Source organism: Vicugna pacos, unplaced genomic scaffold (assembly GCF_048564905.1).
Source record: "Vicugna pacos unplaced genomic scaffold, VicPac4 scaffold_21, whole genome shotgun sequence".
Lineage (NCBI taxonomy): Eukaryota > Metazoa > Chordata > Mammalia > Artiodactyla > Camelidae > Vicugna > Vicugna pacos.
The window spans coordinates 10,496,288-10,524,189 of NW_027328742.1; the positions used below are offsets into that span (position 1 = coordinate 10,496,288).

Here is a 27,902-nt window from a genome sequence, read left to right on the forward strand (position 1 = left end):
AACCTGTCCCGGTTACAGTCCAATCCGGCAGGAACCTCGATCTGTTTCTTTCTTATCACAAATACAAACAAACCCCTTCAACAAGCTAGTATCATAGAGTGGCGTGCTTCATCACTAATCCGCCCTTTCTGCAGTCCTGACTCCAAGGGAAGAATGCCACCTACCCAACCATCCGCACCAGTCAGCCAGTCCTGCAAAGTGCGGCAATGCTCAACTCAGCCCGGGTCGGCTCCAAATCCCCTCCCTCTGATTATTCTTTGGCCGTAAAAAAATTTGCCAGTATTCGGGCTGAGAGGAAGTTATGCTCTCAGCACCCATACCTGGTAAACATTTCCGCATATTGTAGCCTTCTTGAGAAGCCAAATTTCGGAGTCCGCTCTCTGCGTGCGTTTTCCCTAATTGCGCTTGCACTTTTGGAATGCCCGGGTCTCTGCCGCTCACAGACAGCGGAAAACGCCGGTGCAAATTGCGTGGGGGCTGCTGCCCGGCCCGGCCCGGCCTGGCGGCTGCAGAAGCCGGCGCAGGTCCCCCCGGGAGGCTAACGTGCAGGATTGCACAGGAAGTCAGCCGGTGCTTCTAAACCCCTCTGCGACGCGCGACTCCATCCCGGGCCTCTCGGGCGGGGCGGGGCGGGGCGGGACGGGGGCGGAGGCCCCCCCTGCTGCACGGAGAAAGCCTGACAGGCATCACCGGCGCTCCTCTGTTCGGTCTGAGGTCGCCACGGCCTCGCCGATGCATGGGCTGCAGCGGCGCCTTTCCCGCGGGCGCAGCGCGGGATGGGATGGGGTCGGGGGCGAGTGGGCTGCGCGTCGGGAGTGGCGCGCATCCGCGCGCTAGAGGCCCGGTTAGTGACACCGGCCGCTGAGCCCCTTCGGACGGGACCCACTCGGCATCGCGGACTGAGAAGGTCAGTCGGTGGCCGGTTTCCTAATGTGTATCTAGAAAGGCGCGCGGCAGGCCGGGTCGCCACAGGGAGGGCCGTGGCCAGAGGAGGGCAGCCGGGGGCGGGCCCGGCGCAGGCCGCCTGGCACGGTGGGCGGACCCGAGGCGGGGTGGCCGCCGCCACAGTTGCCTGCAGCCACGCTCCGGAAGGCGGGCGGCGGTGCATGGCCCCGACGGGAGGTGCGCGTCCCGGACCCGGAGCTCCGCGCGCCTCCTGAGCGCTGCAGCCGCCTCTGCGCTGCGAGTCCTAGGCACTCCGGCCGCAGTCCCGCGGACAGGACTGCGTAGCCTCCTCTTGAGCTGGGATTTGCTTGGAAGTCTTCTTCCTGGAAGCGATGTCCCCCCAACAGGAGACGCTAGGGGGGCAGCCGGGGCGCTCCTCTTCCCTGACAGGAGTGTCTCGAATCGCGGGCGGCCCCAGCACCAAGAAGGTGAGGACGCCGAGCGGAACCCCGCGCCCGCCGCCGCCGCCGCCGCCGCCGCATTCCAGGCGCGCGCCCTCTGCGCCCGTCACCTCCGTGGGGTTTAACGTTCGAAGCTCGCGTTCGGTGCCGTTTGTTCCAGACCATTCCCTCCTTACCCGCCCTCACGCCCGCGGCGCTCCCAGCACCTCCCGGCCTCTTCGCGTCTAGTCTCACTCGCTCCACAGAGGACCCCGCGGCAGCCCATCCACCGCGGCCCCGGCGGCCCCGCTCCCGCCCCCGGCGGGGGCGGGGGCCGGCAGCCGGGCAATGCCTTTTCCGGTCCCCTCCTGGTGCCGGCTCTCGGCGCCCCGCCCGAAGTCCCCCGGGCGATCACCGCTTCTTGACCGGGTCAGCTCCGACGTCGTTCAGGCCGGCGGCGTCTGCCTGGGCGCGGCTACCGCGCTGAGTAAGGTAGACGGCCGTGCTGCATCGCCCGCGGGACCCAACCCCTCACCTGGACCCCGCGGCGCGGCCGCTCCGCGTGATTTGATGGGGTCGGGGAGTGGGTGCGCGCCTCGCATTGCGCTCCTGGATGGACTCCGGGTCTTCGAGGCGGTGGGCAGCCTCCTAGGTGTGCTGGGGATGCTAACGGTCAGCGCCATGGAGGAGCCTGAGACCGTGCTGGGTGGGGCCGGTGAGCTGCAGCGGGGGGTCGTGAGGGCTGCGGTGAAGGGCCTTGGCCCTGCGCTCGGTCCTGGCTCCAGGAATCGGCGGGGCTGGGCAGGGGCCGGGTGTCAGTGTGGTTGTGCCGACAGTGCGCTTGATCCCTGTCAAAGCTCGGAGGAGGGATGCGGGCCACAACTTGCAGCGTACTATGCCGATAAACACAGCCGCCCTGTGGCGTGTCCATTACGATCGGGTGAGGTTTCCTTGGAACCGTTCCTTCCGCAAGTGCACGCGGCCGCGAGCGGCAGCCTCTGCGGCTTGGCTCTCTCTCCAAGTGATTGATTTGGGCGTTTCTAGCCTTGCCTTCTCTCGCTCCTCCCCTCCCCCAAGACCTTCTGCTAGTTGGCCATTTTTGCTCTGTGTCCTGGTGGTGCCCTTCCAGCTTCTGTGGAACCAAGTTGGGATTCGAGGGATAACTTAACTCTTCCTTAAGAAATGCCTTGAGGCATTTTATTTATATCTTTGGAGCCCTAAGGGACCGCGGAGGCTCCCTGATGTCAGAATCTTACAGCCTTTCATGACTCCTCTGACCAGGATCCAGATGGGCTCCAGGTCAGTGGAAGCGGCGAGATCCGTGTGTCCGTGCGCCAAGTTCAGAAGTGTGTGTGAGCTCCCAAGGACCATGACCATGTCAGCAAGCCATCTAGGTGTCGGTGAACTCGATGTATCGCTGTAGTGCAGGCTCAGCCTTTGATGTATTGAGGCTGAGGTTTGTCCTTGTTGCTTGTCCCCTTCAGAGATGCACGGATGGGGGGGGGACTCACTAGGTTAGAGCTGTATTTGGGACGGTAATTGAATGTTCAGTAATTAGCATTTTAAAGCATTTTTATTCTTGTAAACTTAAGGAATTGGGAAAAATCAAATATTTCTATTCGTGAACAGATCTCTTCCTTTTTTTACTAACGGTAATTAGGCATACTGGTGAGGGGAGAACACATTAGAGGAGCTTGCTCATGTATCAGTAGTATTGTCCAATAAATGATAGGTTGCTTTGCATCTTAAGCCATTGTCCTAAAATGCTGTCCTTCATTATAAAACATAATGGGTTGTCTCGTTACCAATCCAGTCTTTTCCTTTTCCTTTTTTAAAAAAGTAAATGGATGTTGCCAGTCTGGTCTTTTGACAGCATTTTACTGCCTATAGAGCAGGAGTAAGGTTGAAGAACTGTTTCATTTTGCTTTTAACATTTTTTTTCCAGAAAAGTGCGTCTCCGCCTGTTTCAAATATTAGTAGGCATGTCTATTTGATTTCAGACCCCCAGAGCAATAGAAAGTAATACTAATAAAAGATTATTTACAAAAGCATAGCTCAGAGAACACTGCCATTTACACTCATGGACCGCAATCTTCATGTATCCCAAATACTCAACAGACTGATCTTTTTCAGATTTCATCTCACCATTCTAGTGCTTGGTAGTCCGAGTGAGTCATGGGATTTATTTCTAAAAAGTCTACTATGTGGTTGTAATGTTAATTACTAGGATTTGGATCAATGTTGTTTAAATTACCAGTTATAATCAACATTTAAAAATGAAATAGAAAAGAAAATATTAGCAGGGTAGTAAGGGTAAAGACTGTTTTGTGTAACTTCTTTTTCTCTGTTTCACATCCGTATATGTATTTTGGGTAGGGATGTAAAATGTATTTCTTACTGAGTGGTCAGAATTTTTAAAGATAGGTTTATTGGCCAGACCACTGTATGGGATGAGTTCACTTGGCTTTTAGTTCTAGCTCTATTACTGTCTCGGTAATCTTGACAAAAATCACTTAACTTGTTTGTTTCCTCATCTGTAAAATGGGAATCAAAGAGATAATGCTGCAGCAAGTGCTTTGAGAAGCATACACAGTGGACAGATACATCTTTTACTCTATGAAAATAAGATGCTCTTAAATAATAGGCCTTAAAGGAACACGCCAAGCAGTAAAGCAGTAGGATCTTTCAAGCTAGTCATCCTGAGAGTCTGTGAATTCAGTGGTGTTACCAGTGCCTCGAATGTGGTTCATGGTCCTAGAAACTGTTGCCAAGGATGCGGTTTTGTACACTGTGATGAAATTTGGAGTGTGATGACCTAGGTTCAATTCTACATTGTTTCTGTCCTAGCCTACTGACCTACTGAACCTTTCAGTTTCCTATGTGTAAAATGAAAATAACAATAGTACCTAACGCCTCGAGATTTTGGGGGAAAATCGAATGTGAAATTGAGTGAACATTGACATATAATAAGCACTCAAAAGGTGTTAGCTCTTATTGTTTGTACTTAACGTGCATGTCTGTTGTAATTCATAGTACTATGTCCCAGTGGTTCAAGCCAAAAATCTAGGATTCATTTTCAGCTCCTGGCATTTCCTCACTCTATAGCAACCATCAGAAAGGCCAGTTGACTATCACTTCAAAACATGTCTTGAATTTCTCCACTTCATCTCCACTGTTGTCACTGTAGTCCAAGCCAAACCATCACCATCTCTCTTGTACCTTTGCAGAAAGTCCTTAACATGCCTAACACCTTTTCTCTTGCTCTCCCCTGACCCAGTCTCCATTTTGAAGCACCAGAGTGATCTTTTAAAAACGTAAATTGATGTTAATTAATGACATGACTCATTTTCTTATTTATGCTTTTCTTTTGGGTAAGTGATCGGTCTCATCACCCCAAAAGTATTTCTGTTCAGTGTGTAATTAGAAATTGAGTCTCTCTGGTTATACTGCTCTAAGGAATTATTAATGTGTACACTACACTACATGAAAAGAAAGGATTTTTACTAGATTGCTCTTCCTGTTTGCAATAAAAATTTTTGACTAGAGGATAGGAAAGGAAGTGACAAAGTAGGGGAGGGGACTTGGCAGGATGATCTCCTAGCCAATTCCCTTCATTATAAGGTCAGGCTCATGATTTTTAACCAGAAGATAAAGGCAAGAATATTAAATATTGCCATTCTGTTCTGACTTCACTTTAAACATTTTTGCTTTATCCTCTTCTAGACAATACAGCAAAGTCTGTATAATTTGGTATTATTTCTTTCAAATAGGATTTTTAGTATTACTGGGTTGTAATTCTGCTAGTGAACGGTTTCATTGTTTCCCATAACTGGGCCTATTCTCTAGACAGAATTCTTGTCCTTTCTGTCCCCAGGACTGGACTTGCCCAAAATAAAGCCAGTGTACACTGTGCCAACTACCTGTCTCCTCAAAGCCCCTTGGTCAGTCTTTTCTTTCCACTCAGGAGCAGCTGACTTAATAGTCAGCCTCTGAGATTTTACTTTTTCATCACAGACACAGCAGTGTTGTGGTTTTCTGGATAACAAGATTGTCTTTGCAGGGGCACATTGGAGATTAATTCTAGTATTTGCTAAGTAGTGCAGAGACCTAACAGAAGTCAGGACTCTAAGTAAGATAGATTGATCTTTTAGTAAACCAGGAAGGGTTTGGGGTTTTTTTGTTTTGTTTTGTTTGTTTGTTTGTTTGTTTGTTTGTTTACTTTACACAAGGGCATGTATGTGATCTCACATTCTGTGGGCTACCCTATTTATAATACTGAGAGCCTGATTCCACTGAAGTTCATGGATCCCTCATCATCACTAGGGGAAAAGGGCAAGATTTCTGAATCCTCTGTTAGGGGTTAGAGGAGAGATGGGTTGTAGGAACCAGCATTACCACCTTTTAAAACCATATCACCCCCATGAACCATGAAAGCATTTATATTGGCCCTATGTTTTTGCAAAACATAGAAATGCCAAAAAATATGTCTTTGTTTAGTTACCAAATGTGAGAGAATGATTGTTAATTCTTTTATCTCCAAGGGCTCTGAGAAAGAGTACCATTTCTGGGCGAATTCTAGCAAAGAAGAGGCACCATACCCACTTATTGGTAAGTTTCTGTGAAAATATAAGATGGATTGTGTTTTAATTATAGTTCTAAATGTCTCAGAGAATTGGTCATATGGCCCTAAATTTAAATACTATTAAATAATTAATCCCATGTAATATTCACCTATTCATTTAATAAATACATATATCAAGTATGTCCTATGTGCAGGTAAATGATATCTCTTCATTCAAGCAACTAGTGGTGTAGAGGGGAAGAGAAATGTCAATTTTCCTTTCTTTTTTTTTTCACTTTACAAACAGAACTATTTTGTCAAACCTTTTAAAACTTTCTTTCTAAGAGAAAGCAAGATGTGCTGGAATTCCATTTTCCCTGTATATTTATTTTTCATATTTAGTTCTTGAATCTCCTTTCCTTTTCCTACCGTTTGCCTCTATAGAAAACCTCCTATGATCCAGTCATGCCTCTTAATCTATCAGTGAGTACTTAACACTTGCCCTGTACCCAGATCTTTGCTAGGCATCAAAAAAGAAAATGAAATCAAACCGTTTAGATTCCTAAGACTCTTTATTGACTTATTTAGCAATAGGTACTACCTTACCAACTAACTACTTTGCTATTTCTCCAGCCAAATTTCCCAGCATCTGTTTTGAGGAATTACTGGTAAATAGGTCACATCTCACCTTATTTAAACCATTTAGCTACAAAAATATTTCTTGATCAGTGAAGTCCTTCAGTATAGTTAACGGAAGTAGGGCAATTAAAATAAGGGACAGCATCTGTAGCAAATCTTGAGATGATGACATTGATGATGATGACGATTTCTGTTAATGATTTTTAAATGCTTGCTATCTGCCTAGCATTATGCAGAGCATATCACATGAGTTATCTCATGTAATCCTTTCATTGACCTGTGAGATCACTACAGTGTAATTTAGGTTTCAAGTGATATAAATAATCTAAATCCAAACTTTTCTATGAAATGTATATTCTCAAGCTTTAAAGCAAGCCATCATGCACATAGCACAAAATTCCCTGCATTTCCAGTTTATTTCTTAATGTTGTCATTTGTGTAAAAGTCAATGAGCAACAATTAAATCTGTGATGAAAAGTCAAATAAGTACTTAAAATAGTTGTTTTAATAAAATATATTAATTTAATTAAAACTATGTAGGTAGTAACTGTCAGGCTTAAAACAACATGAAGCTTCATTTTTAACTCACTAAAAAAGACACATAGGATATGGGACATGGTTGTTACTTAGCAGCAATTCTCCATTGTATATTTTACTGCATCTTGCAAATTTCAGTTGTGGATTAGCTACTGGCTATTTTGGTAAATCAATTTTGTTTTATTGCTGTCATAGAAGTCTTTATTTTTCTGCCTTTGTCCCTGAAAGTTGCTGTAGTACTTAATATCAATGAAACATTGACACTGTAGGCCTATGCGAGATGAAAAGGAAAAGTTCACTGAATTAGATTCAGTGATAAGTCTGGAATGGAAGAGACCTTACTCTCTGTACTTAAAAAGTAAACAAATCTACAGCACAATGGTACTTAAGAATTGAGAAAATGAAATTACTCAGCGTACTAAAGAGCAAAAACTGATATTGCAGTCAGATGTCCAGGGTTTAGTTTTTCTAGTTTGAAAATTCCTTTTTGAATCTTGTTTTTGTGTCTCTCATGCCCTGCAGTCTTCCTCCTAACTATTGCCTGTGAAAAACGGCCTCAGAGTGGCGTGGTGGGAGGGAAGCATAAGTCAGACAAGCCAGCCCTTGAGTAACTCTAATTGTGTATAACTAATAAAGAGTATAAAATGTCTTCTTTCAGGCAGATATCTTGTACTGAATAATAGTAATAATAGTGATCTTTGAAATATATAGTTATTTGCCCTTTGTATTTAAATACTATTAACCACTGAATTTTTACTTATTTGATCCTTATAATACTGTGTGATGGGTAGGATAAATATTTTAAATCATGGATTTAAGGCTGAGAGAGGTCAGGGATTTGCTGAAGATTTACAGAGGTAGGTAGTGTCAAAGGAGAAACTAGAATGCCTTTCAGTATTCTCAGATGTGAACATAGGAAAAGTCAACATGATGCAACTCACAAACTAGCCTGTGCATTCCCAAACAAGATATTCTTTAAAGACTTTTTCCTCTTTGTTTCTCCTCTCTACCCCCACCCCCCAAAAAGAACTACTTTGGTGGGGCCACCTGCATTACACAGTGGTCTCCAAGTGTAAGAGTGTGCATGGTGATCGCTCAGTCAACAAAAGGATTCTTTATACCAAAAGTCCCAGGAGCAGATTGCAGGACATTCCATCCTGTAGCACACATGCTCATACTGACACAGTGCCAGTCAGCCTAAAGTCTACATTTAGATTTTTCTCTGTGTAGGACATGAATTCCCCTATGGGATTGAAATGGGTCACCTTCGAGACACGGCACTCCTGACGCGGGGGTCGAAGGACTCCCCGACACCTTCCAACCTCCAAGAGCCCTTCCTCATGGAACAGCTGCCCCAAGAGAAGCAGTGCCACTTCATCTTGAAGCCCAGCCGGCTGGCTGTGGCCCAACAACTGGGTGGTGAGTTTTCTTCCTCTTTCATGAGAGCCTTTTTTTAGCAAAACTTTTCATTCCTGAAAACCAAGTTTTCAAAGTTCTTTGCCTTTATACAGGCAAAGACCCAAACTTCCAGCCAGATGAGGTATTTTTTTCTTTTGAATTTTCTAAGTGTTTTGAAAGGAAAGATGGAGCTTTAGAAGATGGGTTTATAAATCAGCGGTAGGAGTGACTGACGGGTAATCAGCGGTTGGTTGTGGTACGGTCTGTTCTTTCTTCACTGTCCTTCCCCCTTTAACCTTATGCCCACTGCAGAGTCAAAGGCACCAGTCAGTGCGGCAGGTGCTTCAATGCCTTCTTTGTACTGTAATGCATTGCATTGTGTGTTCCCCCTAAATGATCACATTATTAAAAGAAGGCCTTCAGTGATGGGTGTCAGGAGACGCTGGTGCCCTACCTGGATCTGGCACTGATGATCATGGGAAGATGAAGGTAATTTCCACCGAAATCTCTCCTTAGCCTGCTAAGCTAATCTGAATTTCCTGGGAACAGAGCCATCTGTTACCCTCCCCATAATAAAGACTCCAGAGTGATAAAAAGTGGTGCTCAACACAGGAGGACCATCATTAATTACCCTAACCCATGTTTGAGCTTTAAACCCTCAGTCTGAAAGTAAGATTGTATAGAAATAAAAGCATATGTATCATAACAAAAAGTGTGAGGTGGGGGGGTAGCTGAAAATTGATGCTGAATTTTTGGAGCTGCTTTTGTAAACCTGAACAAACTGGGATACCCCATGGACAGTGGCCACTGTTTTATGCTCATCTCCACACACATGCATGTCCAGCCCTGTCTCTTTCGGTTGATGACCTAGCCTCAAACTTTATACTTTATTGAAATCACTGGTCAGGACTCCTCCATCTTGCCAATACCAGTGATAAAAACTGACCCTGCATTTGCACCAGTCCTCCTCTCTCCCACAGAGTTAAAGTGAGTTTTTGAACTCTAAGGCTGTTTACTCACATCTTTGGGGTGTTATGGAGATATTACAGTTTTCCATCCCCTGAAACGTGAGCTCCATGAAGGCAGAGAGTTGAGTCTGTTTTGTTCACTGCTATGTTTTCAGCACCTGAAACAGTGTCTGCATATATAAATTGAACTCAATAAATATTTGTTGAATGAATTCTTTTATTGACAGGTCTGTTGCTGGTACTCATTGAAGACACAAAGGGAATGTTGCCTTTATAACTAAGCTGAGGAAAATGGTGTTTTACTCTTCTATCTTTATACCCATGTTGTTCAAAATGACTTCTCTGGGTCCCTTGTCAGTAAAATAAATTTATTTTAACTGACTTGACCAAAACAATCAGGGGTCAAGAATCCTAAGAGTTTTACCCAACTTTGTCAACAGCTTGCTTAATTAAACTGTAGGCACCCTCTGTGTGTTAGTCCTCTGTTTCTCTCTGTTGGAAGTTAGGATAAGATTGGTTGCAGCTGTAAGATGATTCACGCTAAGGGAATGGAGTGACTACAGACCCATGGTGGCAACCTACCTGTGAAACTAAAACTTTAACAAGTGAACCAGTTTTGTATTTTTTTTAATGCCCAAGATTTTGATGAACAACTGCTTTGGAAACCACTGACTTAGAGCAGGGCTCAATAGACTTTTTCTGTAAAGGGCCAGATAGTAAAATTTGCAGATCAAGAGACAGAATTGACGGTATTACACAGGTACTTAAATGACAAGAGGAAAAGCAAATTTTAACAAATTTTTTTATTGATGACATTCGATACATAGTAATAGAGTACAATTTTGTGTGGTACAGATCTAGTAATGAGAGGAATTGGATTGTTTTGGGGGAATAACATTTCGCTTAATTGAAGTGCAAAGTTAGTATTCCAATTGTCACCCTTGATTGGAAAGTGTTCTGATACGTAATTAGGTTTTACGTATTTCATCATCTTTGAAAATACCTTTTCACACAAGTAGGTACTGCCAAATACTGAGATACCAACGCTACAAGTGTACAATTTTAATTGAGCATGTTTCTCTCTTCAGAGATATTTGTAGAATTTTGTTAGATTCTTCTTTTGATATTTGCCTTTTGGCATGTCGTTTCATTGCATATTAATCACTTCCACTTGAAAGTTAGGTAGAAGTGAAAGACTTTTGAAACATGAAATTCCCCTTTGCACAGGTCAATTGCACAGTTACAGGATTTTCAAATGTAGAAATATCCTTTGCACTTACCTTGAGGCAGGTAAATACTGCTAGACATGTAGTTTGAGCTCAGAAAATATCACTGCTGCAGTTTTTTTTATGGGAATGGAGATCTTGCTTCTTGTTTTGACTTTAGATGTTGAGAAAAGTGTGAAAGTAGCTTGACATTACTTCATCACTAAATGTCATTAAATGTCAAAGTAGTGTTTTTGTTTTCTTTAGATAAATACCCAGCAGTGGAATTGCTGTGTCACATGGTTGTACTATATTTACTTTTTGGAGAAACCCCCATGCTGTTTCCCATAGTGGCTGCCCCAAGTTGCATTCCCACCAACAGTGCGTGAGGGTCCCCTTTCTCCACATCCTCACCAACACTTGTCATTTGTGTCCTGCTGATAATAGCCATTCTAACAGGTGTGAGTTTCTATCTCATTGTGGTTTTGATTTGCATTTCCCTGAGAATTAGTGATGTTGAGCATCTTTTCATGTGCCTGGTTGCCATCTTTATATGTTTCTTGGAAAAAGTCTCTTCAAATCCTCTGCCTATGTTTAATTGGGTTGTTCATTTTTTTGCTGTTGAGTTATATGAGTTCTTTATATATTTTAGACGTCAACCCCTTATCAGATATGTGATTTGCAAATAGTTTTTCCCATCAACTTATTGAAGTAGGTTGATTTTTCATTTTGTTGATGGGTTTCTTTGCTGTGCAGAAGCTTTTTAGTTTGATGTACTCCTGCATTTTTCCTTTCTTTGCTTTTCATTTTTGGTGCCAAATGCAAAAAAAAAAATCATTGCTCAGACCAGTGTCAAGTAATTTACCCCCATGTTTCCTTCTAGGAGTTTTATGATTTCAGGTCTTATATTCACGTCTGATCCATTTTGAATTAATTTTTTTGTATGGTGTGGTCCAGCTTCACTTTTCACTTACTGCTCTCCAATTTTTCCACTAGAACAAATCATAATAAAATTTATATGGAATCCCAAAAGACCTTGAATTGTCAAAGCATTACTGAAGAAAAAGAAGGAGGCGGGAGGAATAACCCTCCCAGACTTCAGACAATACTCCAGAGCTACAGTAATCAAAACAGCATGGTATTGGTACAAGAACAGACATCTGGATCAGTGGAACAGAATAGAGAGCCCAGAAATGAACCCACATCACTTTTGAAGAGACTGTCCTTTTCCCATTTTATATTCTGGGGGGTATCCCAGCGGCCCTGCCCCTCAGACCAGTGCCTTAAAATTAGGAAATGAGTCTCTTTAACATGAAGTCAGTGATTTGGAAAGAACTGCCTCTGCCCTGAGCCCTGGGGTGGGTAGTGTGCACACAAGTGCTTTAAGAACTGTTCCCCAGTCCACCATGGACCACAGATCTCCTGGGCGTGAGCTCTGTTGGCCTTCAAAGCGAGATGTTTTAGGAGTTTGTCTCACAGGTGCCAGACCTTAGAAGTTGGGGTGACCTATGTGGGGTACAAACTTTTCACTCCTTCTGGGGAAGGTCTGGGTTTTGAGGAGATTTTAAGTTCCCTCCAAACTGTAGGTTGTTGCACCAGGGATGGGTTTTACGGTGAGATTGTCTCAGCCTTTTGTAGCCACTTCCCTCTCATTTGCCCAACTTGACAGTCTGTCTGTCAGTTTTTAGGTTTTTTTCCAGAGAAAACTGTTGCATAGGTAGCTGTAGATATGGTGTGTGCGTGGGAGGAGGTGAGATCAGGATCTTCCTATGTCACCATCTTGCTAAAATCTTATTAAAGGGTTTTTTGTTGTGATTATTCTTTAATAATCTATGAGGACAGACTTCTGAGAATTATACTTTTTAATATTCAGCTCCCTAATTGAAGCATGGAGAAACACCGGCTTGGACCTTGTCGGGGCTGTCTGGGATGCTAAGCCTTCCTGAACTCCACCGGCCCTGCATTTACATCTCCCTTACAGTTTTTATAGCAATTGCATGTCTTTTCATCAGTCTTTGACATTTGGAAAGTAAGAGCTGTGTATTAAAGCTCTGCAAGAATGTAAACTTTAATGAGATTTTTTTTTCTCTCAGTCCCAGAGGGAACGTGAGCTTTAAAATTGAATGTTGTACATAGTAAAAGACATGGCTGCAGCTGAAAGTATTTATAATAAAGTTCAGGACTCAATTTCTGCTTTATCCTCTGCACTCGTAGGATAGCTGGGTATATAACTTTATGATAGAGCATTCTTTCTAAGAAGTGTATGAAAGCTAAAAAAAAAGCAAATAATTCTGATAGTTTTAGAAATAATGAAACCAGATTAAATGTGAGGAAACTAGACTAAGTAGAACTACTCATCATATGTAAACATACATACCCAACAAACATTTGCACAGATTGGCATTGCTGGCACACAGGAACCCCCTCCTGGATTTAAGAATGGGTTCAGCTTTCTTCCCTGTTCTTTAAGATGGTGCAAGTTGGGAATGTCAGGACAGGAAGAAAGTGCTTTAGTTAAGCAGATTCTGGTATTTCTTCCTGTCCACACACTTCCAGAAGGCTGTTAAACAAGTGGAGAATGGATGTGGGGAGGAGGTCCTCTTTCTGGGGAGGAGATTGGTGTCTTGGCAGCTCTGTTCAAGGCTGCTGTGGACCTATGCCCTGGGCAAAGTAACACTTTTCAAACATTATCCTACTTAATTCTCTCGGTGAGGCTGTTAGCTGTAGGTGGTGTTCTCATGTTAAAGTGAAGAAGCAGGATAAGTAACTTGCACAAATAAATATCTGAAGCAGGAGTCTAGCTGGGTTCCTGACTCCTGAAGCAAAGAACTTTACACCTGGGTGTATGAGCATTTATGATGCACTTCTTGTATCCTGAGGAAGCCAGGGGTGGATGATGGTCTAGCTGCTGTTCAGTAAAATGTTTCCTATTTGATTATCTTCCCACGACGTGGCTTTTTTAGTATTTGGTTTATGTTGGGTATGCTGAGGAAATAAACAGTATGAAACACTTGCTTGAAATGAGCACTGGGCACTGCCGACTGTCCCCTCCCACACCCTGGAATCATCTCCTTCGGTGTCCCCACCACCCGGAATAGTGTCCTTCGTGTCCCCCAACCCCCGAATGTTCTCCTCGGTGCCCCACCCCCCGAGATTGTCCCCTTCGTGCCCCGTGGTCAGAGAGAGCTGGGGGGTAATGCACCATCTCTGGCAGCATGGCTGGGGGTCAGGGCCTCAAAGCCACAGTGTGATGACCAGTTTCATGCACTGTCCCTGGTGAAAAATGTAGTCAGAATCTATGTGGGCACCACCTGTGGGCCCGTTCGCCTCAAGAGCTGTTTCGCATCTGCCCCACGCAACGCAGGCTTCGGGGGTCAGCCAGAGGTTTGGGCAGAATTCATGCCCATTATTTGGGTTGGGGCTCCCACTAGTCTGTCTGCTCCTTCCTGGGGTTCCCCTTTCACCCTCCAGCTGCTGTGGTCACCTCCATCTCCATTCTCTATAGTTTTTTCAAACCAGCAAGAGGATAGGTTTCTCTCCAAGTTTTAGTCACCCCTGCCAACCCGGGGTCCTACGCTCATGGAAGAAGCTGTAAAAGTGGGAAACTCACCCAGTGCCATGCCATTCCCTTCCTCCCAGGTGTCAAACTGTTACCTCCACTCTGTGCCTTCCTTTGGTCACTCTTTAGTGTCTTCAGGTCGGCTCTTATATCTTTAAGTCTTGCCTGGAGTTTATAGCTGTTACCTGTGTGTATTTGTTTAGGCCAGGGGGTGTAGGTGGCAGAAAGGTCAAAAAGGACCCTAAAGAGCTGTCTTTTTAGGTATCAGATCCTGTGCAGATCCATCCATTTTTGTCTTAAAATTAGATGCAGATGACATCAGAACTGTTTTAGAACTATGATCTCACAAAACCATGATTCACTGCTGACCTTTCTCCTGCCTGTTTTGTTCCTGCTGTCTTGTTTCACCTAAATGTCTGCTCAGTTCAATTACTGTTCGAGAATGATTTATTGATTACTCACTAGACATGAGGGATGATGCTGGATCCTCTACCTGTTGAAATCGTGTTGATTCCAAATTCACATCCAATGCAGGTGCCTGCAGGACCACTCCCTCTCTCCTGACGGGGAGGCAGATGTGCTTCATGGTTCTTCTGAACGCCTCTGGTGCCTTGTTCCTCCCTCAGGATGTCTTATTTATTAATATACTTGCTCTCCCCCACCCACCCATCACCAGTCTTGTCCCCCTGTAAGATTATAAACTTTACCGTGGCAAGGGTGAGTCTCACTCATGTTTTCATCCATCCATGCTGCCTTAAACATACTTTTAAAGTCAGGAACCAAAAAGATACATGAAAAGTCTGCAGTTGGAGAGAAAGGGGGGGGCACAGAGCATTAGCTTCCTGCCTCTGTGCTCCACAGCAGAGTGGGGCATCAGGTAGCAGAGCCTTCTTGTTCTCAGAGAGCACCTTCATAGCGACGCCTCCTCCCCTTCCCCCAGGTCTCCTCCCTCCCCTTTTCTTCCTCCTCCTCCTCTTCCTTCTCCCCTTTCCCCTCTCTTTCTCTCTCCTTTTCCTCCTCCTTCTTCCTTTCTTTTTCTCATTACTGAATTGTGGTCTAATTTGATCTTCAGCTTTTTTGTTCACTTAGTCTCCTCTTTAAAATGGCCTGTGTGTTGGTATGAAATGCTTTGTGCTGTAAGTTCAGTAAACGGGGAGCCCTTTCACCTTTGAAAATTTGGTACCAGAATTCAAGCACATAGATCAGTGATGTCCCCAAAATGGGGGGGGGGGGAGAATAACCCAAGCGTTTAATGTTTCCTTACCTTATAAAATACTGAGCCGTGGTGCTGTGCATACTATACAATGGAAACTATAGAAATAAGATTAAGTGAATTAAATTAGTTTTGCTAATAATCTCACTTCTTCCTTAGATTCAGGTCAGAAGACGTTTAAAAGAAGAAGATCTATCATTAACTGGGCCTTCTGGCGAGGCTCGAGCACCCACCTGGACAACCAGCCCGTGTCACCAACGTCTCTGATGCCGGGACAGCTCTTTGGAGTGTCTTTGCCAGATATCTGTGAGAATGACAATCTACCCAAACCTATCTTGGTAAGTCTCGTTTTGGTCTGTAACACTTAACAGGAAAGGAGAGCTCCAGAGGGAAAATCTACCCCAAATGGAAAAATTGTGGACACTCATGGCTTTGGCTGAGAACCTTTACTATTACTTCAAAGAATACAAATCTTGACTAAACTATTGCAGCATCATAAGGCAGACGTGATGGGGAGAGATGGTCTTGTCTGCTGGCGCAGGAAGGAGCAGCATGAACCTGCTCTGATAAACTAGAGTCTGTCTGCTCTGTGGACGGAGAATGCACTTTATCCCACACGTTCCTCTCACATCCTTTCTTGAACCCTGTGTTGTTCAGAACATGACTCTTTTAGTCACCTTAGCAGCAAGGACTAAACCTCATACTTTTTATTAGTATTCTAAGTGTTTAGGCATGAAGATACATCCTCTGGCATTTAGTTACCTTTTGTATGTACAACAGATCAGGTGAAAGCCACTGAGTGTGTATGGTCTTCAGTGAAGGTAGTAAATGAACGCTGTCAAGCAGCATTTTTTGAGTGTCCAGTACCCTTCAGGCACCGTCCCGGATGCCTGGCACTTCATGCTCTGCTGTGTGTCTGTGAGTACCAGACGCTAGTCTAGTCACTTTATCGCTTGTCTTTCACAACAGATTTAGAGGGTAGTTGTCACCATCATCATCATCACCATCACCATCTCCATCATTCCTACTTTACAAATTAAAGCCCCACTCCCCCCCAAAAAAACCCTCAAGCTTACTGAAAGTCACACACAGCAAGCCTGAGCTGTAACTAGGTCTAAGGTCCTGTGGGTTGCATGTCTCCGACACCCACTTGTTCCTCCTCTGCAAGCATAGGATGCGCAGCTGGAAAGGAAGCAAAATGAAACATTGATTGGAATGGAATGGGACAGAGAAGGCTTCCCAGAGGTGATGATTTTGGAGCCAGATTTTAAAAGAAGTCAATATAGGAAGTAGGATGAAGTGTAAAGTAGGATGAAATGTAAAGTCACAAGAAAAGAAAGACAAGCAAGTGGAGGATGAGTTAGGCAAGAACATTTCCATGTCTGGGGACAAGATTTTGTGTTAGAGAACAGTGGGCAAAGAATAGTGAGACAGGAGGGACGTGAGGTAACAGGTACCTTGAAGTGACTACTGGATCGCTGAAAAAGGACAGTCGCATGAAAGCAAGTATTGAAATGTAGCAAGAACAAATGGGAGAAAATAGATTTAGACACACACACACACACACACACACACAAAGTGACTTTAATCCTCTGGCAGCCTGTCCAGCCCCAGCCCTTCAGTGCCTCCCGCCGGGCCGCCCCGGCCCCTGGCAGCCGGGGAGGGCAGCGATGTGTTCTCTGGCTCCTTCTGCGTCAAGTGCCATTTTGATTTTTGTTTCCTTTGTTTCCCCATAGGATATGCTTTTCTTCCTTAATCAGAAAGGACCCCTCACAAAAGGGATCTTCAGACAGTCGGCCAACATGAAATCCTGCAGAGAGCTGAGAGAGAAACTGAATTCCGGAGTTGAAGTACAGCTAGACTGTGAATCGGCTTTCGTGGTAGCCTCTGTCTTAAAGGTGGGGAACACATGCCCTTCGTCCCCCCCACAGTGGAGCTCTGGGGGAAGACAGCTGGTCTCCCTCATTATAACGCTATCCCCGTCTGTGAAGAAGCGTCATAGTTAGAGTTTCACAGCCAATTAGCTATGTGATAAAAGTATTTGTAGCAGAAATTCTTGTGGCAAAGATGTCTATGGCAAATAGGTTTACTTATGGGGGAAAAAAAACCTGGAACCCAGCCCCATGGTCACTGAACTCACATCCATAGTTGAGTTAGACTTCTTCTAAAATGTTTTCCTCCCCCCATTCTTGAAAATGTCTCACGTCTTTGCAAAAGCTAAAGTCAAAATGAGCTTTCAGCAGCGCTCTTGACCACAGCAATGGCTTCTGCAGACCAGCGTCAGGCTGCCGTCTCTCAGCAGGCTTGGTGTGCACCCGTGCCAGGGGTAGGGACAGGGCCCCAGCCTGCATCCCAGGGCCTGGAGCATAAAACCCAAATTCCGGAAAACGTGGTGAAGAAGGCTCTTACGTGTCCCTGCTCCCAGTCAGTTGCTCACAGAACCGTACTCTATGAATTTAGGAACAGTCAGATGTCTCTTGGTAAAAGGGCCATGTCTGCTCTTAAAACAATCCCTGCCACAGACTTTGACAATGAAGTGTCACTCAGAAGAGCTGGAGGGCGGAAGCGGGGAGCATCTTGTCTATTTTACACAGGGTTTGCACTTGCCTTTCAGTCGTGGAGCTCAGTAGAGATATGTGTGGTGCGCTAGCTGAGCAAGACCCATGTCAGGGACGTGTATGCATGGTGGATTTTTCTTTGCTTTTTTTTTAACCATATGATTAGGCTTTCTCCCATCTCTTAATTTAAGAAGTTAAAGGCTATGTTTTAGAAGATTTTCCTAATTTTGCTATTCTTCACAGCACCACACTCCTCAAAATTTTGAACTAAATTGCTGAGGCTGTTAACAAAGAATTTTGGGTGTAAAAGAGTTAAGCTGCATTTCACATTGCAGAGAAAGTAGTTGTACAAGAATAAGCAAAGGGCAAAAATAATCCAAATGATTGGAAAGTCTGGTTAGATGGGTTCCAACTAATTAAATAAAGCTTTGTGATCATGGAACTGTGCTTTACTCTCAATTTTTTCCCAAGTGGTGGCAGGAAAGGAAATACTTTTTGCCAAAAGTTATTGAGCTTTAGTTTTGTTTTGTTTCTTGTTCTTGAGACTATTTGGGAGTGGTACTTAAGTTTTCCCTGAATTTTTCCCTTAGGCTGGTTTTGCTTAAATATAAGCTTCACTCTGAACTATAATTGGAATAAAATTGCTTGAGAAAGCATAACTCTGATCCATCAGACGTTTGAGGAAAAGTTCGCTTTTTAATCCTGTAAGAATCTCATCTCAGATTAATCTGGGAGCTCTGCTGATGGCCAGGGCCCTGCCTTTGGAGGGGAGGAGACTTTGAGTCAAGCGCTGGGCACTGGCGATTCTAATTCAGAACCAGCTTTCACATCCTTCTCAGCTGTGATGGTTGTTATTTCATAACTTGTTATTCCAGCTGTGGAGAGTCCATTGCGATGTTACGAATTATCTTTCAAGTGTAGGTTTTAAGATTTAATGATGTTTTTCTTCAAGACAGATCATAAGTATGTTTTCCACTGAAGTTTAAAAAGAGAGCTATTGTCACTGCCCACTTTGAAATAACTGATTTCGGCTCTTCTGAATCTGACTTGTCAAGTAGGTGCAGCACTAATATTAGTTAGGAATTATGAAAATTTGATACTTTCCCCCCAAAAAAAGGTAACTTTTGTGATGATGCATCTGAATCACGAGTATCCAGGTACATCTCTCCTGGAAAATACAATAGAACAGAGACAGACTTTAAATCAGTCACTTTCCTGCTTATAACCACTCCAAAACATTGTCTTATAATAGGTAACATGACCACGAAGAGGCTCTTAAATTATTTGAGAGCCTCAGCTACAGTTAGCTGGCCTTCCCTTGTCCCTCACTAATATTTGGCTATAGGACATACAGCAACATTTCAGTAATGACCCCTGCTACATCTGCGACTATGCTTGGCATTGAGTATATGAAGTGAAAGGCAAGGGTCTGGTCTGATCCTGCCCTGAAGGAGCTCGTAGGCTCGTGGGAGACATGCTCACCTAATCAGCTGACTGCAGCACCGAGGCTCAAGGCTTCCATGTTAGTCACAGAAACATGACATGTTGTCTGTCACAAGTTGTGTGTCACCTTTGGCAAGGCACGTATGTAAGGCTGCTATTTGATTTTCCAGCAAGAATTAAAATTACTCCATTGCACACCTGTCTCTGTGTTGCAAGCAGGAACTTGCAAGAGGGTGGTCAGCCATGGGTCCAGCACTTAGACATGGAATTGGGTTTTCTCTGCCTGAAGTTTCCTAAGGTGGAGATCAGACTTCGCAAGCTTGGCTTGTTAGGACCGTGCCAAAAGCAACAGAGGGTGTTGGCCTAGAAAGGAAAGGAACATAGGACCAGGACCAAAGTGTGTCTACTTTTAAGCTTTTTTATAAACAAATGTCAAACAACAACCTCCCTTGGTCAGATCCTACTTGTGTCATAGTCTGGTTTCACCCACACCTGGCCCCACAAGTGCTCTAAGGAGGAGTCTCGAAGGCCGAGAAGGATAATGTACCAGGGACATGTTATTTAATATACATTAGGGATGAGAGTGCTGCCCCAGGCTTCCAGAGCCAGCCATAGCCTGGAATGCCTTCTCCCCTCCTATGAAGAATACAGGGGGAAACTCCAGACACCTCTGGATGGAATTAGTCACCAATGCTGCTGGAATCTAAAGTTCTAAATTACCAGGGACTTTGTTTTATTTACTACCCTGTTCCCGGCACCTGAAACAGTGCCTGGCACAGATGAGTAAATATGTGTAGAATGACTGGATGACTGACTACCACATTATGAATCTCACAGATACCTTCGTGCATTCCTTTTAACTAGTGATTTGAGAGACAGAGAAAAAAAAAACAAGATTAGGATGGTTTGCCAGACCCTGCCATGTTATACTAGTTTGCTAAGATGTATACAAACAGGAGGTTTCAGCCCAAACAGGTTGTGCTTTATCTTTCCCACTGTAGTCCAGACCCCAATTTCCCTCTGGTTTTTTGTTAGAAAAAAAATCAAAGCATATTTTTCTGTGTGCGCACATCATTGGAGGGCTGGGGCAGAGCTCTGTGTGTTCCAAAGAAGGGAGGACTGAAATTTCCAATAAAGTGTCTTCTTTCTAATTTCTCCAATACAAATTATTAGAATAACAATTTAAAATTTTTTTCCCTCTATGTAAGGATTTTCTACGATGTATTCCGGGAAGCATCTTTTCATCAGATCTCTATGATCATTGGGTCTGTGTAATGGACGAAGAAAATGATGAGGAAAAAATACATGCAGTTCAAAGGTAGTTATTCCAATTTGGTCATTTCTCAAAAATACTTTTTAAAAAACTTATATTTTACAAGCTTGTCTGTTAATGTAATAATAACTATCAAAGTCATATCCATAGGGGCTAGTTTAAAAATAGATTTATGCTAGCAACTGTCATTGTTATTACTGGGTTTTTTCCTAATCTTATTAATATGGAATACTCGACCATTGTACACCTTCTGTATATTCTAATCTGATAGGCACTGAAACCCATTAGACTAATAGCAAATACTGTAGACCCAATCTACAATTTATGACCTTAATTTTGGTAAGTATTTAATTAACCAGACGATTCCTTACACACTTCATTTAGCAGCCAAATTCATACAGAGAAAATTCCTTCCTCTCAAGGAGCTCACAGTCTAGTAGAAATAGACAGATAAAACCCAGAATTCCAGTGCGGTACAGTCAGTGCCATGACAGGCGTATGTGGAGAAGGGGATGTGAGGACACTCCAGAGAGACAGTCAACTCATTGAAAAGTGTCAAGGGAAAAGGGAGTTGCAGAGCCTTAGCCTGATCACAGAGAATGCATTGTCTGTCCTCATGGAAAGGGAAGTTGCCGGCAGAACCCAGCACCCCCATTCCTGAGTATTTCCCGCATCATAAGAGAATAGGAAAAAAGTGTCCATTAACAAAAAGCAATACTTGCATTTCTGTGAAACCCAAGAATCCCAGTATCATTTATTTGCAAACGCTTGTTCAGTGCAGTGTTATCTTGAGCAACTTTCAAATGTAAATCATTATCTACACGCAGCTACTGATGGTGTAAGTGTTGAAGGCACCAGACTCAGAGCCATGCACAAAATGCTGTCTCCGCTTTCATGACAGCTTGGTGGGAACCGTTCAGGTACAGGGAACTTGATATTCTGTATGTTGTTGCTCATTGTCTAAAATTTTATATCGTAGAAGCTATTAAAGGATGATTTTTAAAAGGCCAGAATTATGGCTCTCATATAAACATATACACATGAAAGAAATTTTATTTAAAACATGGATTAATAAAGAGAACTACTAAGACGTTACTGCCGCCGGTTCAGAGAAGACAGTTAACTACCACAAGTTGTAATAGTTGAATCAGAAATGCTGAAATGAATTTATAAATAGACATAAAAAACAAAACTGGCTTTTTCTGCTGGGGCATGAGGCAGTGCAAGTAAATCACGTGACTCTTCACCAGAGAGAATTTTCAGGTCTATGGACAAGTCTTATGTGTGTTGCTGTCAATATTCTATAGTTTACAGAGGTGTAAAATAACTCAAAGGCTCAGGGCCCCCTCAGAATCTGACACCCCAAAAGAGCACACTAGGCAAGGCCTCACTGTCCAATGAAAACATTCAGTAATCTTTTGGCCCATTGCAATCTGTCATAATTTGTCCCTAGAAAACCATACTCATTGTCAGTCTGTGGTGCTGAAGAAGCGCCTCTCTGGTATTTATGCAACAAGAGCCAGATGACCTGATGTTCTTCCCCAGGCTGTGATACAGGAAAACGGGGCACGAGAGGAGGGCTGTGTCCCAGGTCTCACTTGAGTCCCTGGGATGCGCCCCGCCAAGTGAGGGTCGTTGGCTTCACGCGGGAAAGAATTCAAGAGCGAGCCCTAGTTGAGTAAAAGTAGATTTGTTTAGAGAGATGTACACTCTGTAGACAGAGCGCAGACCATCTCAGAACGCAGGAGAAGGGTAGAGGGGAGCAGGGTTGGGTGTTTAGTTTAAAGGAGAAGTAGACACACAGTCCATAGACAGAGTGCCGGGCATCTGGGAAGGTGAGGGAGCAAGAGAGTCCACGAGGCGCGGTGTTGCGAGTTTTTATACGTTAACAAGTGAGAGGATTACTCCAACTGCTTTGAGGAAGGGGTGGGGATCCCCAGGAATTGGGCCACTACCCTCTCCTTGACTTCCATGGTCAGCCTCAGAGCTGTCATGGCACCTGTGGGTGTGCCATTTGTGGTGCTAGTACATTACAGTGTGTGTGAGGGAGCTCAGGGTCCACTGGAGGTCAGCTCTCCATCCATCCTGGTCCTCAAGGTCCATCAGGAGCTGACTTTTCCTCCACCTTGTTGCTAACTGCTGTGTCATTCCTTTAATGGCTGTGTCCTGCCCCCTTCCCTCCTGTCTCAGTTACAGGTTCTTGTTGGAAAAAAGCAACAACCATGAAAATATATATATGTATGTATAAAGGTTCTCACCCAGAGACAGAATATACAAAATAAATGAATAACCCCCCTGAGTCTTAGTCTCTCCCCTCTGTAAGACAGTCCTCGCTCTGCACGTACCATATGAGCTGACACTCCCGCATACCTGAACTGTGTTTCCGCTTCGCGTGGTTCCCCATGAAAAGCGAAGAAAGGTTGCCCTGTCTACAAGTTTTCCACGAAATGTCTTGCTTCAAGAGCACCTTTGTCTGTCTTTAGGCTATTAGACCGGCTCCCAAGAGCGAATGTTGTTCTGCTAAAGTATCTTTTCGGGTTATTGCACAAGATTGAAAACCATGCCTCATGGAACCAGATGAATTCATTTAACTTAGCAGTGTGCATCGCTCCAAGCATCCTTTGGCCTCCTGCTTCCTCCAGCCCCGAAATAGAAAGTGAATTTACAAATAAGGTAATGAAGTTTTTCATTTTTCTGCCCTGGGGCACTGAGTCCCCATTTTGAACCTAAAGTTTGGGGTATTAGTTCTGAAAGACACGTCCTTAAGTACATCTTCTTATAAGTCTGAGTTCATCGACTGTTCTGTCCTCTCCTGGTAGACTGCAGAAAGCTGATTTCTTAAGCAAAGAAAGTGATAGTAATTGGGTTACTTCTGTTTTCCCTTTAAGGAGGCAAAACAGCTGTGATTGACTGAAACCATAGAGGGAGAAGAGCAGTTGATAAGATTTTAAAAAGAAACAAAAGACGTTGAAATTGAACAGGCGCAGGTGGAAATCTCAGCCCTCCCCACTTGCCAGATGTACAATCTAGGGCAGAATTAATTACACTGTTCCACAGTTTCCTCATCTAACACAATGGAGGTGGCGATGGTACCACACTCACTCAGTACTTACTTGAAATCACACTCCTGCAGTACCTGATGGTTAGTACAAAGATGGGGCACTGATTCCTCTTCCTCCCAACGTTCTGCCTGCTCCTTTGCCTCAGCTATTGGGGCAAGAAGACTATGGAAAGGTTCCAGTATATCTCAGTGGAGGCACAGCTCTCCCCAGTGAGCTCTTCTCCAAGCATCTCCAGTTCTGGCTCCTCAGGGAGGCAAATGCATAGGAAGAGGCTGGTCAGGGAAAATGTACGCTTTTCTCTCCAGCCGTCCCTCTCCTTCACAGTTAATCCACAGAGGATGCCCACCTCCCACACTTCTGACACCTGCCTTTTACATAAGAAACATATTTTATATGTCTATCTAACGACGCTTCATGAATTTTAATAAGAAAGTATATTTCTTCATCCCAAATGCCCAATACAGAGAATACTTAAAATTACCCTAATTTTAAAGACAGGACCATTAGTATAAAACTGTTAGCATTAAACCAAGGCCAGAAATAATAACTTTAAGCCACTGATTAAAATGGATTTCTATACTCAAACTACTGTTGTTTTTTTAGGGGAAACGGTTCTGTTTAGTTTCCAAGCAGACATGAACTTTGAATTTTTCTCAGGATTCTTCACTTTTATTTTTTGGTTTGAACCAGGATTCGTATATGAAGTCTGATTTATAGGTGCACTATGTGAAAAGTAGGCCTTCATTTTTGTTCCTTTTTTGTGCAGGTTTCTCTGCTTATACAATTTCTGATTGAAAATTGCTGTAGAATATTTGGAGAAGAAATCACTTCCCTTTTGGAAGAGGTTTCAGTGACATGTGCTACGAAAGAGAATGTCTCAGGTACTGTGAATAATGGGGTTGTTTTTGTGTGTGAGAAATAGACACACACGTGAAGGTCAGCGAGGGCACCGATTACCCTGCAGCCCAGAGCAGCTCGGGTGAAGGGGCCTCTCACCTGAGTCAGGGGCCGCGGGCTTCTGCCCCTTCCTTAGAAGGCCTGCTCGTAGGTCAGGCTGTGTTAACACTGTGGTCAGGTTACCTAGTGTATAAGACAAGGTTCCCAAACTCCACGAAGTTCTTAGTGGCAGAATTCTAACTTCTTGTTTCAAAATAAAACCTTACAAGGATATACAATAGAACAATTAACAGATTTACAATATAACAATATTGTTACAACATATTGTTGCAATATCTTACAATATAACAGAAGTGCTGTGGTTGAAACTGGAGTAGGAGACCCAGAAGCAGGCCTGGCCTGGTTGCTCCTCATCTTCCTCTCCGAGGTCCCTGACATCTCTCAGAAATCCAGCACCCTGCAAAGTACTTGAGAAAACAGCTAGCCTCATGGGGCGGGGCAGGGTGTGTGGGGCTTGAAGACATTCAGCCTTCCAAAATATGAATGCCTGTACCACCAATTCTTGGTTATCTTTGAACAATTATTCTGTGCCACCGTAACATTAGTATCTTCTCCTGTAATTATGGGAAACCATAACATCTAACTGGTCTGATTGCTGTAAAAAATAAACAAAGTAATAGATATTAAAGGACTTTGTCAAAGGGAAATTGATAAGGTTGGTAAATGGTTTCTCTGAGACTAACAGAGTTAATTAGGTGTATCCACCAGCTAATCCATTTAAAAGACACAGTCTTATTCAGAACCTGAGTGTATCTGCATTAATTTCTTTGTATTTTTTACCATTTCCTGGTATTATGACATGTCTTCATTGCTTTGAGGAAACCTTACTTAAAGAAAAGCTATTTCTTCAGGGACTGAGGTAAATCTAGTATACCCCCAAAATTTACTTTTAGTTTCTGCACTAACAACTAGAAAGATTATGAAAGATGCTTTCTTTCTTGAGAGTAGGAATCTGAAAAATCTGCATGAAAACAGAATTAAACTAAACATCATAGTTGTTTAGTTTTTTTTTTAAGGCAGCATGTATTTGAGGCAAATGCAAATGTTAATCATGGTTTGATTTTTTTCGACAGACAACTCTTTCTTCCAGCTGAATGACTCCTCCTATGACAGCCTGGAAAATGAGCTGAACGAAGAAGTTGATGCTCCATGCAGTGACTTGGTAAAGAAACTCGGTCCAGGCAGCAGAAGCATGGACTCCATGTTAACCCTCAGTGACTATGACCTCGAGCAGCCTGAGGCGGAAGGCGTTTTAACCCTGAGCGACTTTGACTTAGACCATCCTAAAGATGAAGACGTTCAGGTGGAACAGCCCAGTGAGCCTGAGCCGGTGACCGTGGCGGCAGTGTACAGAAAGGCCTCGCTGCAGGACCAGGCCAGTGCCCCCTCTGGCATGAGCACCCCCAGCCACCTGTCCGCAGCTACGGAAGATGCTCCAAAAAGCCCGAGGCAACAGCGGCGCTGCTCGGAGCCCAGCATCGGCTACCTGGGTTCAAAGCTTTCTGTTCTCAGGGCGTTTTATCAGAAAAGGATACGCAAGTCCAGCTGTGATGCGATTCTCCTGAAAAAAGATGAGAACCCTCTGAGTCAGAATCTACCCCTCCAGAAAGAGGGTAAGACAGGTTTTAAAACAAGTTTAGTCACAGACACTGATGTCAAGAAAAATGCCACTGATGAAAATGATAAGAAGAAAAGCTGGTGTGATAGCGAAGGAAATCACGTAAACCTTTTTCCTAAATCCAAGCCAGTGACCATTTCTCACAGCCACCTGTCCTCACACGATTGCCCCACGAACCAGCCCATCGCTGTGGACACGGCTGGGTACTCCCCGCCATGCCCAGCAGAGCCCCTCAAAGGCTCAAGGAGGCAGCAGCGCTGCTCAGAGCCCAGCACCGATGACCGACACTGCAAACTGACCTATCTCAGGGGACTTTATTCAAAAAAGGAGCAGCACAACACAAGCTGTGACGCCAGTCTCTTGCACAAAGAGGAGGACTATCTCAAGCGGCACAAGTCTTTGCAGATGGAGGGGCAAAAGCTTATCAGTCGGAGCTTGGTCATGGGGATCGAGGTTGGCAAGAGTGGTGCCGCAAACCAGAACACTGAGAAGGTCTTCCCCCCAAGGTTAAACATTTGCCCGAGGAGTAGCTGTTCCAGCTTGTCCTCCCCAGACACGTCCCCATCTGGCTCGCCAGTGAGCTCCCAAGAGAGCGCTTTTTCTCAGATTTCTGAACAGTCGGTGTTTACACCCACTGAAACATCCTCTCCAATAGATTGCACTTTTCGAGCTCAAGGAAAACAGGAAGAGCTTTCTTCTGACTTAAGCAGTTCCAGCCTCATTTCTGGAATTCCCGGTCCCTCATCAGGGCAGGCCAGTAGCCACCAGGCTCATACAAAAAAGGACAGTCTAGAAGGGCATTCACAAATGCGTTCTGTAACTCTGCACCCCAGCACATGGTTGAGAAATGGTATAGCCAGTTTGAAAAATTGGTCTCTCAAAAAGAAGGCAAGGGCACCGAGACCAGAAAACAATAAAACAGGTTCTCTAAAAGGACCCACGGAGCCACCTCCATGTGCTCCTGGCATTCCAGAAGCCAGCGCACCGCAAGAGAGACAGACAGACATTCCCCAAATGGCAGCCGAAGGGCTTGGGGCTGTGCAAACAGCCCAGTCCTGTAGTTCTTACCCCAGCCAGGAATCAGAGAAGGATGGTAGCTCTCCATCCAGCCTGGCGGAAGACGGACTTGAGCTTTGCTTGAAGTCACCTGAGGAAGGAGAGAAGGATGGGCAGTGTTCTCCTGGTACTCTGCCTCTAGAAGGATCCTCACCCAGCTCTTTGACAGTGGATGACGTGTCCAGCCCAGACTCAGGGCCAACAGTGGTTTCTGATGTTGAGGACACGCATGTAACCAAAGACATTTAACCACAATCAGAATCTAATATTTGCAAGGACAGAAACCGGGCTACTAATAACATAAAGATAATAATTACTATGACCCCTGTGTATAGAATAACCGAGACAGGTAGCATCGGGGTTATCACTGCTGATACTTAGGACAAACAAAGAATCCTCTTTATTGAGACTATTTGGCAAAAAGTCAAGGCTAAAAGATTTTATCACCTAACTGCTTGGGAGGCTTTACCTTATTAGAGCATGGATTGATCCTGTCATGCATTTTAAGAGATCCCAGCAGAGGGCTAAAG

At 44.2% G+C, this 27,902-nt stretch overlaps 1 protein-coding gene and 1 long non-coding RNA gene across 5 annotated transcripts in view; both read left to right on the top strand.

Annotated features, from left to right (window-relative positions):
• LOC140694471 (uncharacterized) overlaps nt 1–27,902 on the top strand; it is a 473,386-nt gene that overhangs the window by 232,584 nt on the left and 212,900 nt on the right. The window lies entirely within an intron of this gene.
• LOC140694408 (rho GTPase-activating protein 20-like) lies at nt 1,523–27,846 on the top strand. Its single transcript, XM_072957669.1, has 9 exons — nt 1,523–1,817; nt 5,867–5,933; nt 8,293–8,481; nt 15,565–15,743; nt 17,142–17,303; nt 20,615–20,724; nt 23,163–23,352; nt 24,508–24,622; nt 25,772–27,846. The coding sequence occupies exons 1-9, from the start codon at nt 1,674–1,676 to the stop codon at nt 27,619–27,621; spliced, it is 3,006 nt and encodes a 1,001-aa protein (XP_072813770.1). The 5' UTR covers nt 1,523–1,673; the 3' UTR covers nt 27,622–27,846.